Below are 13,058 nucleotides of genomic sequence, written 5' to 3'. Positions count from 1 at the left end.
CAGCTTGTGGAAAGTTGCTTTATTTGTCCCTTTCATAACTGCATGGCTGAATTTTAAACTATTTAGGGAACAAAAATTGGGAAGGGGGGGGTGGAGATGTACTCCATAGGGTGGGTTTTCCTTTTGGGTTTTCCTGAGCACTCGGGGTGGAAAGGAAGTGGTTGCGAGCGCCCTGCGGAGCCCTTTCCCGCGGAACCTGCGGGGGGGGGCGGGGCCGCCGAGGCCTTGGCGACACTTCCGGCCCCCGAGGGAAGCGCGGAGGAGGGGCCTTCCTGGCGCGCCGCTTCCCCCGCCATGCGCTTCCGCGCCAAGATCTCGGACGCCGGCTGCCTGGCGCACTTCAGCCGTGAGTGGCGGGCGGGGGGGGGGCGGGAGGCGGCGCTGCTTTCCGGGGGCGGGGCGGCCTCGGGGCTCACGCGGCTCTCCTTCCTTCCTCCCCCAGGCGCCGTGGCGACGGTGGCCAAGCTGGCCAAGGCGTGCGCGCTGCGCCTGACGGCCGAGCAGCTGGTCTTCGTGGCGGGCGCCCGAGGGGCCGTGGGGGGCGCCCGCCTGTGGTGCCAGGTCCGCCAGGTAGGCCGGGGGCGGCGGCGGGACCCCCAAGCCGGGCGGGGGGCGCCCCGGTCTCACCCCCCGCTCCCGCTCCCGCTCTTCCAGGGGAATGTCTTCGACGAGTTCCAGATGGAGGGCGTGGCCGCAGAGAAAAATGAAATTTATCTCGAGGTGACGCCGGAAAACCTATCCAGAGCCTTAAGAACGGCACAGAATGCGAAGGCGGTGAAAATCAAGTTGACGAACAAGCACTGCCCTTGCCTCACAGTAGCCGTGGAATTGGTGAGTAGAGATGGATGCAGAGGGGGGGGGGGCGTCTCTCTCTCTCTCTCCCCCTCTCTCTCTCTCTCTCTCTCTCTCTCTCTGCCTCGGGAAAACAGGTAGATTCTTGCCCGGGGAAAGTGAGGTCGCATTCCTCCCCCTGGGCGGCAGGGGGAGCTCCATTTGTGCCCCAGCTCCAAATTGTGGAAGCCGGGGTGGGAAGAGGTCCCAGTGCCCCCCCCCCCCGGGCTGCATGCAGGGGTCAAATAGTGTTGGGGACCAAATAGTGCCCTGCAGAGCCCCATAGCATTTGCACTAGGGGACCAAAGCACACGCCTGCAACGCTGATCTCTAGACTCACCTGTGCAGGTAGACATGAAACCACTGTCACTGTGCCTTTGAGCCCCATCTGAGCAGTTGGGCTGAGGGCACCATGATCAATGCGATCAAAAGCTGCTGAGAGTATGAGTACCTCCTATCCCCACACTCATCCCGAGGATGAGTCAGTCCCAAAACTAGGCCTGAACTGAAGTTGATCCAGATAATCACGCTCATCCTGGAACACATGAAGTTTCTCTGCCATAGCCCTCCCCCCCTTTTTTTGTTAAAGAAAGGCGGCATTCTTCCATATGTGTTTATAGGATTACAACCTTTACTGTCGTGAATTTTGGTTATGTAACCTTTTGTTTTCTTCTCTCTAGCCTTCTTTATCCAGCACTAGCCGTGTCGTGACTCACGACATTCCTGTGGGTATTATCCCAAGAAAGCTGTGGAATGACTTCAGGGAACCAAGTGTGCCGGACTTTGATGTGAGCCCCTTTCAGTTTCCACAATATCAAAATTAAATTGTTTAAACAGTATTCCAAATACTTCCCATCTCAAAGGTATTCCACTCCAACAACAAAATTAATTTCCTTTTAGTTAAGATGATTGATTTCATTCAGTCTAAAAGTGTTATAGGCTAATAAGCACATTGTGATAATGTAAACTGAGGATGAGTTGACTTTACATAAAGTTGTTTTTCATTATTCATGTTTGAATTACAGCCATTATTCAATCGAATTACAGCCATTATTCAGCCATTATTCTACCAAGGATTGCAATTAGTGCAAAAACTTCTTTTTAGACAGAATGTGTATTTTACCATTGGAAACCAGTGAAAATTTACAGTGTGCTTTATAGTATCTCCTGAGTCCATTCCACATTCACTCTTTCATGCACTGCTGCCCATTCATATGACTTGCAACCCTAACTAATGTACCATTCACACACCCTCTTCACAATACTCAGCTTAACACTTGGCTGCCAACATACCTACCAACTGGTCCTCGCTCTTGAGTGCTGCCCATTTAAAAACAACACAAACTTGGGGCAGTTGAAATATTTTCAGAGCCAAAACTCTCACAGCCAAAAGCAAATGTGTTTTCAAATAATGCAACCTGAGTTTACTCCCCCCCCCCTTTCATTGGCTTGGTTTGCACTTAATGTGAAGCAATTGTTTATTCCCCTCAAGCAGTTAACAAATATACATACCACCAGTACAATTCATTGCTAAGGGAGGCATCCATATTTCAGCCCAAAACTCATCTCCTCAAAAGTGTTTTAAGGCCCTGGTTACAGTTTTGACAGCTGCAAGGACTTCAGAAATGTATCTCTCCCCAAATAAGTTACTAAACATGAAACAAAACTTTAATTATCTTATTCTAATTAGAAGAAAGGGAGAGTAAACATTCCCTTGTGAATAATGTTTTTTACAATTATCTGAGGAAGTTCTTTGAAACAGGACCTTATTCAGAAGCCTGTGGCCAGCTGCTTAGCATTCTTCAATACAGCAACAATAATTTTTGTGCTATATAGTTCATTGTAAGCCTTGCTGGAATGTTCACTTTCTGCTTATAATGATATATTGTTCATTTTATTGCAAACCTTTCTCATTATCAATCTAGTTTCTCACAGTCTTACGCCCTTCAACATTCTCGTAGTTGCTATATAGAACTGTGCCCTTGCATGTGACTATATCCCTTTTAAATTGACAGCAGTTGATTTGATTTTGTAGGTCAGCATTTATTTACCAGCACTGAAGACCATGAAGAGTGTTGTGGAGAGAATGAAAAACCTCTCCAATTCTATAGTAAGTTCTTATATTCTTAAAGTGGCAGTAGAAGAGGCGAGAGAGACATGCATCACTTGGGATGAGTTTTTATGCAATAATTTTAACCGCTGGGTCAAACTGGACAATACACCATTCATACAACTGGAAATTGTGCATTTTTTCTTACTTTTTTCTTTCTTTAGTAAATAGGCTTGTGTGGCTAATCTAGTTTGGGACTTTGGGGGAAGCTGGAGGGCTTCAATTCTTTACCCCCACCATGGTACTGATCCAGATTGGATACCCTGTGCTTGGTATTTACTTTAGAAAAGACCATCTTGCAGTTGCTAATTGTGGGAATGGTGCCTGGTCTTGGCTCTCACTTGATACTTTGCGCGTAAGACTCCCATCAAGGTTTAGTTATCCAGGATTGCGCACTGAGTACACAGCTGGTAAGCAATTGGAGCCACTGGAGATGACTAGCATATCATACCTATATGATCCCTCAACCCAGAGGTTTTCAACCTTTTTGAATCCACTGCTTCCTTGACCAACTTCTTCAGTTCCTTGTGGGATACCTGGTAAAAACTAAAACTTGAACATCATTCAAAGCATCCTAGGGCACCGTGGCACCACTTGAAAACCATTGGCCTATGCCAGTAAGTAATGTAAGGAAAAAGGATCCACACTGCAACATTCCATCTCTTTTAGACTCTGTAAGTGATAAGTAAGCATACACATGGCTTTTTTTCCTAGAAAAAGTGGTGCCAGAACTTGACCTTTTTTAGGGGAGCACCCACCCAAAGTTATTGCGCTTTTTAAAGGGGGGGTCACCCAGCCAAAGTTGTTAAGTTGGAACGTACCTAAGACGTGCCAACTGGAAAAAAGTCCTGAGCATACACACTTTATATAGAATGCTTTACCTGGTTGCATGTCCTGTATACCTGTACAGCCTTCATTGCAAGATGGTGCCAATAATTCCCTGGCCACTGTCTGGTCCCTAAGACTATACAAATTAGTTATCCCTGCCAAACTGACCTTGTGAATGTACAGTATTTTCCTCTTTTTTATTGCATGTTTATGAAATGCATGTTTAACTTGTAGCTATGGAATTTTGGCTATCAAGAATTTTACCTGCTCTTAACAGCAGCTTGATCTGAAATCATTAGTAGATTGTGGTGTTATCTCGGCGCTGGAAAGCTTCACTTGCCGAATCTGCAGATCAGTCTTCTGGTTTACCAGCACCAGAGAAGGCTAGGCTTACTTATTTGTCCGAGTCAGTTGACACTTTTGTTCCATTGTTCACAGTACTAGAGATCATCGCATGGATGATATTCTTTACACATCTCCCTAATTTATATAACTGACTTTTTGATGCTTAGTGATTTGTTGATGCAGAGCTCTTAAGCAGAGTTGTCTCCGTTTATTTATAGGTGTGTCTGGAGGCATATATTTACGAATAGAACCTTAATTGTTATAAGTGCATTCCCTTGACAAACAGGTGTTGGTAGAATATATTTAGTAGTTGTGAAAAGCATATAAACTGTTTTGTTTACATTGTAGGTAATAGAAGCAAATCTAAATGGAGAAATGAACTTGAAAATAGAAACTGATCTAGTGTGTGTTACAACCCACTTTAAAGACCTTGGGAATCCTCCCTGGGGTAAGCAATTTTCTTTTCTTGTCAGATAACAGATCCTAACAAAAGTACACAACAAAAGCTACAGTCCTGTGTACACTTATCAGGCATTAAGGGCTTGCTTCTGAGTAACCATGCATAGGTTTGCAGTGCTCTGAAAGTAATCATCAACAATTTTTAGCCAATTTTATAGTTGTTGTAAAATAGAGCTAGCTTGAGTCTGTCTTTAATAGTTTTCTTTCCCCACGCTCAGATGTCAGTAACAAAGTGAAAGGAAGGAAATACTGATTTGCGGGTCAAATAATTGAAATAACATTGTAGCTTCAAACAATGGACTAATATACATAATTAATTATCATGAATGGGGAAAATACAGGTGTATTACGACTCGCAGGGGACCACATATACGTGCAGCTCCATGAAATCAATCAATCAATTCAAACCTGGAAATGGCAGGAGAGAGCTGGAGAGCCCTTGTGGCTGGTGAGAAGACCCTCCACAGAGCCTGAAGAGGACGTCGGAGGAAGCCCAGAAGAGACCAGAGGCGTAGCAGGGCTTTGTTTACTGCTCAGCCTCCCTGACTAACAATTCTAGTATTTTTTGTATGGATTGAAGAGAGAGCGGCAGAGAGGGTGCTTAGAGAGCATTCCCCACTTTATGAGAATTCACTTATGTGCACAGGGGCCCAGAACATAATCCCTACCTCCTCTGCAAATATAGAATTAGAGGATAGGGTGAAATAGCTATTTGTCAGTATTCTTGGGAGTTCACAAATTTTAACTGATCTTCATGATTAACCAAAAAGGTGTGGTTGTCAGGCTCTTGCTGCTCCTGCAAGGTGTTGCTCCTGATCTCATATGCTATCACAGGCAGAGCTGGGCCACCCATAAAGGGGACTAAGCCAGCTGCTTTGGGGGGTGGAATCCCAAGGGGCAGCACTCTCGCAGGTGCCCCACCCCTGCCGCTGCCACCACCAGAGAAGCGAGAAGAAGTGGCAGCTTCCTGCAAGATCTCACAGAACTCTCATTGAGTTATACTGCAAGATCTCACGGCTCCCCTTGTCTCCAACCAGGGACGGGGTGCACTACCAGATAAGCAAGGAGAAGTGCCGTGATCATAGCACAATATCCTGTTCCTTTTCCCAGCTCCAGACTTGGGAATTCCTTCTAGTCTTCTTCTGCAGCTTGAACTGTATAGAGAGAGGTGGAAACTGTCACTGCAGTTGCACAGTCCTTTGAAGGGCCTCAGAAGTCGGGTGCAGTTGCCGAAACAGTTTGCACCTCTTCTACAGCTCCAATATGGACACAAAGATGGTTGTTTGTAGCGCAGAAGCAAAATATCCTGCAGATCTCCATTGCGGCAAGGGAGGGTTGGGCTTAGTTTGATTTGCTGGTGCCCTTTTAAGGCACAGTACTAGAGTTCTCTTTCCTTGCATCTGTGAAGAAGATTGGGGCTTCTCGGTTTGCTCCTGTGCTTCAGAGATACTTGGAGCACCTTGAAGGTACATAATTGAAGCCAGTTTCCTTCCCATCCTTGCAGCTGGGGCAGGGATTGCTCTCCATAGTTGTGATGTGTTTCTGAAGTTCTGTGCAACTTGCAGAGATAATCTCCACAGACAGATATACAGCTCCAAGGTTGGGATGGTGGCTAGGATTTGTTGGGTGTGACAGAAGATGGTTGCGCACACTTCATGGTAAACATGATGACTAAAACTGGGGGCTCCTGGTGGTCCTGCTTATTACCTGATGCACTATGAAAAATCATTTTGGTAACACACACTAGTCTTCTCCTTTTCCTGAATGTATTGCAATGATGACCAGTACACACAGGAGCCTATGAACAGAGACATACCGTGGGGTTGGCGAAATTGGTCCCCACTGCCCAGGCCCAGGGGGTGCAAAAATCACCCCAGATTACTCCAACTGAGGAAAGAGGGTGAGAGACACAAGAGGCAGATTGTGTGGATGACAATTGCCTCAGAAGAAGTTGAGATGGGTGATGACTGGGCAGCTGGTGTCTCTGCTGCCGTCTTTGCTTCCACTACCGATGGAGGCTTTTAACTTCTCTCAACCTTCATGTGCACACACAGCCCTCAAAGTCCCCACCTTTCAGGGGCCCACCTGCCTCCCTGCTTCCTGCTCTTGTGCGGTACTTGCTCAGCTGGTGGTTGTTGTGATGAAGTGGTTTTTTTCTGGGGTGGGGGTGTGCCAATACAGCACCTCTGCCTATGAACAAATCTCTGTGTGTACAGAAGCCTCTGGCTGGATGCAGTACACGGTCTGAATATTACTGTAGTTAGTGAGCCCCATTCCAACACGTTCATCATCAGTGCCTGCCACTGCTAGTTCCTTCCTCTCTTCCTTCAGCCACTTCTGGCAGCTTTGGTAGCTCCTACAGCTAACCAGAGACTTACTTTCATGCAAGCATCCGTGTGAACTGGCTCTGGGTCCACCCCTCCCCCGTGGCTGAGATTGGAGCTTTATATGTTTCCCTATACCTGGAGGTCTCAAGGCAGTTCACAGAAAAGATCACAATATATAAAAGCAAAATAAGAACAATGACCCAATAACACCCCCCCCAAAAAGAGCTACTGCCCTGCTGAGAGCCTTATCTTGCCTTTTGACAAGTTAGCTACTAGCCTTGGTTTGTTCTCTCTGAAATGGAAGTATGAGGTGGTTATCACAATGAGGAATAGAACATAGTGCATACTGGCTGCTTGATCATATTCATATGTACAGTGGTACCTCTAGTTACAAACTTAATTCGTTCCCGAGGTCCGTTCTTTTAACTAGAGGCGTGCTTTCACTAATGGGGCCTCTTGCTGCTGCTGCGCCGCCAGCACACAATTTCCGTTTTTACCCTGGGGCAAAGTTCTCAACTCGAGGTAACTTCCGGGTTAGCGGAGTTTGTAACCTGAAGTGTTTGTAACCTGAGACGCTTGTAACTCAAGGTACCACTGTACTTGGAAGTAAAATGCACAGATTACAGCCTTAAACTGTTAATGGAAATTATGTACAACCCTTTTAAAAACTATTGTTCTAGTTAATAAAAGGTTCTATTTTTTGTGAATTTTCGTAGGCTCCCAAAAGTCGAGTCAAGAGAGAGATCCCGAGACCATGGCCGAGGCCCGCATTGACATTAAGAGACTTCTCCAGTTACTTGCAGGGCAGCAAGTAAATCCCACAAAAGCCCTATGTAGTAAGTGACCCTTTGGGCCTGTTGTGTGAACAAGTCATTTGCCACTCGAGAAAGCAGTGTATGAAGAAGATATCGCGTGTTTGGAAGGGATTGCCACATCCTTCCTGTAAAAGCAAATTTCAACATTTCCACACACACCAGTGTATTTGGACCAGCATTCTTAGGGCCAAACCGGACACCATGGGGGGGGGGATTGTTGCTGTTATTGATAGTAATTTTTTCGTATCTTTATTTTAGATGTCATGATTTGTGTGGAAATTTGGTTGTGTATATTTTGATATTTCTTTATTGTTGACTACTTTCGTTATATTTGTAATTAAGTTCCGTCCCCGTCCCCCATGTTGTAAGCTACCTGGAGCATGGTTTTAACTGGAAAGGTGGCATACAAATAAAATTATATATGTATGTATGACTCATGTTTCTGTGACTCACCTCAGCCCTCCCTTGCCCAGCTCCACCAGGGCATCTGCATCTGTAGGCAGAGTCAGGTCTGCTGTCAAGTGGAGGTTGTTGAAAGTGCCTTTTGTCTAGGAGGGAGGATCTGACGCAGCTTTTCTTTTTGTTGTCTTTCTCCTGGTTGGGAAAAAGTTTTTAAAAAGTTTTGGAGGTTGTTGGTAGCCATGTTCAAAATATTCCAGATCTCCTGAAGCTTGGCCTCTGCATCTGTGTGGCCTTCAAAACTGGAGAATGTTGGCTATTGTGGAACGTGATATTTTGGGCCCTCTGTCATCCTTTGAAGTTTAAAATATGGATTTGTGTTTTGCAGATATTGCAAGCAAAAGGATTGTTCACTTCATCTTGCTCCACGAAGATGTTTCTCTTCAATATTTCATTCCAGCCCTTGTATGAATTGAAGAGTTGTTCCAGCTCACCTGTTTTCAATGCTGCAGTGTCTTCTCAAGGGCACTGAACCAGGCACAGGAAGACGGGAGACGGGGTGGGGGACACGAGTGCTTGCTATGCTTGTTTAAATCCCTTTTGTAATCAGATTCTGTGCAGAGAACTGTATATTTAATACCTTATATTTGGTAAATAGAAGAAGTAAAAAAAAAATCTGTTTGACTGGGCTATATATTTTATTAAAGAAACAGTCCATTAGATCTTTAGTTATTCTGGTGCTCCATGCAGCAAAAGAACTGTTGGTTTTTTATTTTAAAAAATCTTGTTTCTCAGTCACCTGTCGGTTCCATATATTCTACGCCTCCTGTCCATTCCATCATTCATTACTGCATATAGGTCAATTCAGTCATATTAAATTTCTCCAGGACCCTCAGAGCTTCCATTTAGGCAACAGATTGATCCCAGTTAGGATTTTGACTTCCAAGTAGCCATGGACTTCTAGGGTCAGGGCACACACATCAGAAACTTTAACTGGGCGCTATATATATATATATATATATATATGTAGGTTTTGGTGTCTTCGGGTGTCTTCCCGTGTAAGAGTTGGGGTGTCTAGGCGACGTTTCGACGAGGTCTCACTCGTCATCTTCAGATGACGAGTGAGACCTCGTCGAAACGTCGCCTAGACACCCCAACTCTTACACGGGAAGACACCCGAAGACACCAAAACCTACATTCCTGTACCCGTGAAAATCTACGAAAGCATATATATATATATATATATATATATATATATATATATGCAGGTTTTGGTGTCTTCGGGTGTCTTCCCGTGTAAGAGTTGGGGTGTCTAGGCGACGTTTCGACGAGGTCTCACTCGTCATCTTCAGGCTGGTGCCTTTGGCTTCTTGTTACTAGAACAGAGCTCTGTTCTAGTAACAAGAAGCCGAAAGCACCAGCCTGAAGATGACGAGTGAGACCTCGTCGAAACGTCGCCTAGACACCCCAACTCTTACACGGGAAGACACCCGAAGACACCAAAACCTGCATTCCTGTACCCGTGAAAATCTACGAAAGCAAATATATATATATATATATATATATATATATATATATATATATATATAGCAATAATGTTTATCATTAAGAGGATCCTCTTTTCTAAGCAATAAATGAAGTTTACTAATTTATGGGTATGTAAAGTGATTCTAAAAATGTATCATACTGTTAGAGGTTTGTAGGTGCTAGATTCAGGCTTGGGCATCAAAAGCTTATTAAGGTAGGCTAGTCTCTGATGTGAGGTGAAAGCTAGACCCATGCCTGTATTTGAGCTCTGTGTTAGATTCTTTTAATTCTCTGAAATTAAAGGTGTGAAAGAACTAATTTAGCTAGACCAGGGGTGGGCAACCTAAGACCTGGGGGCCGGATGCGGCCCTATCACCACCTCAATCTGGCCCGCAGACGGTCCGGGAATCAGCGTGTTTTTACATGAGTAGAATGTGTCCTTTTATTTAAAATGCATCTCTGGGTTATTTGTGGGGCATAGAAATTTGTTCATCCCCACCCCAATATAGTCCGCCCCTCCCCCAACAAGGTCTGAGGGATGGTGGACTGGCCCATGGCTAAAAATGGTTGCTGACCCCTGAGCTAGACAAACCTCCTAAATTGTGTCTTAGACACCTTGCTAATCCATTGGAATTTCATTGCTGGCATCCCACTGTCTTAGGAAACAATGGAGGAGTGAAATCAAATGGTTGAAAGGTTGCAGCGCCTGCTGTGGCTGTAGAGACCAATATGGGAGAGACATGCTTTGTTGCAGCTGGGGCAGATGAAGGCATCCGATTGCACTGATTCAGACGCACCAGGGCGTTTATTTTCTCTGCTGCTCCTCTGGTTACTGCTATGAATGCATGAGCTGACTGGCTGTCTCTAGGCACGGCAGGGTTGGAGCAAGACAGGCACTCGGAGGCAACAGGATTTCTCTTTCTTCTTAGAACATGCTGGTTCCCAGGATTCCTGGCTCATCCTGTATGGAGCTGTTATCCAAGATGTCTGTCTTGTGACAGATTCAGGCTGGCCAGAATAAATTTAGCCTCTCGAAGCATAGATGCCATCAGAAACCCATCAGCCATTACTGTAAGTTGAAAAGGGAACTCCCACCAATATTGTGTCCTCACCTTTCAAAGTATTTATGTAGTAGGTTTGGACTGTATATTTTTAACATTTCTGGGAAGATTACCTGCAAAATTTGGAGTGCTGCATATTGATATTAGACAATTCTAAAATTTCACAAGGCATCGTATGTTGCCTCTTTAGTGCAATATTTTTTGAAACACGTGATGAAATTTCTAGAGGTCCCACCATTTTATCTGCAGGGCCCTGGCACTCTGTGTTCCATTTCAACAACAGTTGTGGCAAGCATGCACTCGAGATCTATGTCTTTAACCCACAAGGAAGCTGCAGAATTCAAACAATCCCACCCTCTTCCTGTTCTCCTATCTCATCTACAGCAGTAAAAGGGGAAAGGAAAAGAAGCACAAGGCTTGTCTGTACTTTGAATCCTCTTTCCTTTCAGGCATAGGAACCGTAACTTTAGGAACTCTTCTCATTTATACTTACACTTGCTAAGATTCAGTGGCCACCAATCAGCCATGGAAGTAACAGAATTTTTTCTTAAATGAAAAATTGGCACTGACAGGAGTCCAATGTCTCTCAAGGCATGAATAAATCATGCAGCCACCCTCCTTCCCTTGGAGCAGAGAATGGCGTCAGAAGGCAGAACATACATTTCACTAAACCGCTACACAGCCTCAACTTTATGCGATGTGGCAGGCACAGCGGGGGGCGTCCCTAAGCTGAATGAATTACAAGGCAATGCAAGTGTGCTTTGTCTGTGCTTGGAGAAACAATATTTTGGTTAGCACTCCGTGAATACCTGGACCATGTTTTCTCCTGTACTTAAAAGCTTTGGGAGTTGATGCAAAGGGTTATGTTGCCATAGGTGGGCCCTGGAATAACATCCTCCTCTCTTTCTGGCAGAATGTGTGTCTGTCTGTCTGTGTGGGTCCATGCTGTTTGTTCTGTGTCTCCAGAAAGGCTTTGCAAACTGCAGCGTCAAGTGGAAGTGGGAAAGCAGGATGTTTTCTTTGCAGGAAGGTCCCCCATGCAGTTAGTCTGCCATCAGCATTTGACTTTCAAAACAGGAGTTGCCTGGTGCGAAGCAGGCAGGGGAAAGTCCAGATGCCACCACGGAAATCATCTTCCCCTGTGTCAGTTCTCAACTGACAAAGCAGAATGAAAAGAACACAAGGATTTTCCACCCATCAAGGCCTTTTAAACCTTTCCTCTGCTGAAACTCTAGTAGTGGTGTTAGAAAGAAAGTTCTTGACTTGGTCAGTAGGTGTTGGGTAATTTGTTCAGACATTTTGAAATGAATGTCAAAATTAGGGATTTGTCCTTGTCTGAATGGGCCTGCCACTAAATTAAACAGCAAAAAAGGGGGGGGGACCACATAGGAATGTCCACCCCTTGCACATGCACGCAAATCACTTTTTTGCTCAGCAAGTGGATTACAAATGCCGCTGTTGTTTCCTCCAGATAAAGTTATTTCTGATTTTGAAGTAAAGCTGCAATCATAGGCACACTTATTTGAAAGCAAGTTCCACTAAATTTAGTTCTGTGTGATTTGCTTTCAACTAAGTGTGCCTTGAACGACAGTCTTACTTCCAAATCAGAAATCATTTTACCCAGAGGAAACCATGGCTGCAGTTATCATTAATAATTTTTTATACCGCCCTTCCTCTGATGATCACAGGGTAGTTTACAGAATAAAGACAAAAGCATCCAGTTGCCTTAGATGATTTGAGGCAACGCATCCCGGGGGGGGGGGCACCTCTCGGGGATGCTTGCGCGGGGGCAGGGATGGCGGCCTCGCCAGGGGCCGGATCCCCCTCCTGGGCAGGGCGCTTCCTCGAGGAGCTGCCTGCGCAGCACAAGCCCCGCCCGCCCCCGGCTTGGGCTGCAGGCGCGGCTGGGAGAAAAGCGGCAACGGAAAGGCAAGCGGAGCCGCTTCTCGGCGGATCCCGCCCGGGGGCCGCGGGCGCGGGGCGCCTGGCAGGGACGCGGCGGCAAGGCCAGCAGGTAAGGCGGCGCGCTGCCTTCCTTCCTTCCTTCCTTCCTGCAAGGAAATCTCAGCCGACCTCGCTTTGCTCTCCGGCTGCTCCACATTCAGTTTGTTGTCGGTTTGCTTCTCGCAGTTGCTTCCCAGTGTGGGGCGAATTCCAGAATTGCGCGGCGGGATTCTGGAAAGGAAAGGCTTTTGTGGGGCACGTGTGCTCTTTGCTCCCAGTGCTAGGTGCTCCTAGTCCCATCAGGAACTGTTGAGCTGGAACTGGGAGCTGCCAGCGAGGGGCCACGGGGGTGCAGGTGGAAATCTTTGCAGAGCTCTGAGCTCCATTCCGTGGGGCGCACACTCCAGCAGCC

General features: G+C 45.9%; 1 protein-coding gene across 1 annotated transcript; it reads left to right on the top strand.

Annotated features, from left to right (window-relative positions):
* The first annotated feature begins 276 nt into the window (after positions 1-276).
* Positions 277-8,908, top strand: HUS1 (HUS1 checkpoint clamp component). The gene is made up of 8 exons (XM_081168615.1): positions 277-346; positions 443-570; positions 655-831; positions 1,512-1,619; positions 2,867-2,941; positions 4,463-4,562; positions 7,617-7,736; positions 8,503-8,908. Exons 1-8 carry the CDS (start codon positions 295-297, stop codon positions 8,583-8,585), a joined length of 843 nt encoding a protein of 280 aa, XP_081024741.1. The 5' UTR covers positions 277-294; the 3' UTR covers positions 8,586-8,908.
* The last annotated feature ends 4,150 nt before the right edge of the window (positions 8,909-13,058 follow it).

The sequence above is a fragment of the Podarcis bocagei genome (assembly GCF_964188305.1).
Source record: "Podarcis bocagei genome assembly, chromosome: 13".
NCBI lineage: Eukaryota > Metazoa > Chordata > Lepidosauria > Squamata > Lacertidae > Podarcis > Podarcis bocagei.
Note: the sequence above shows the minus strand (reverse complement) of the source record. Positions and strands in the feature narration are given on the sequence as shown.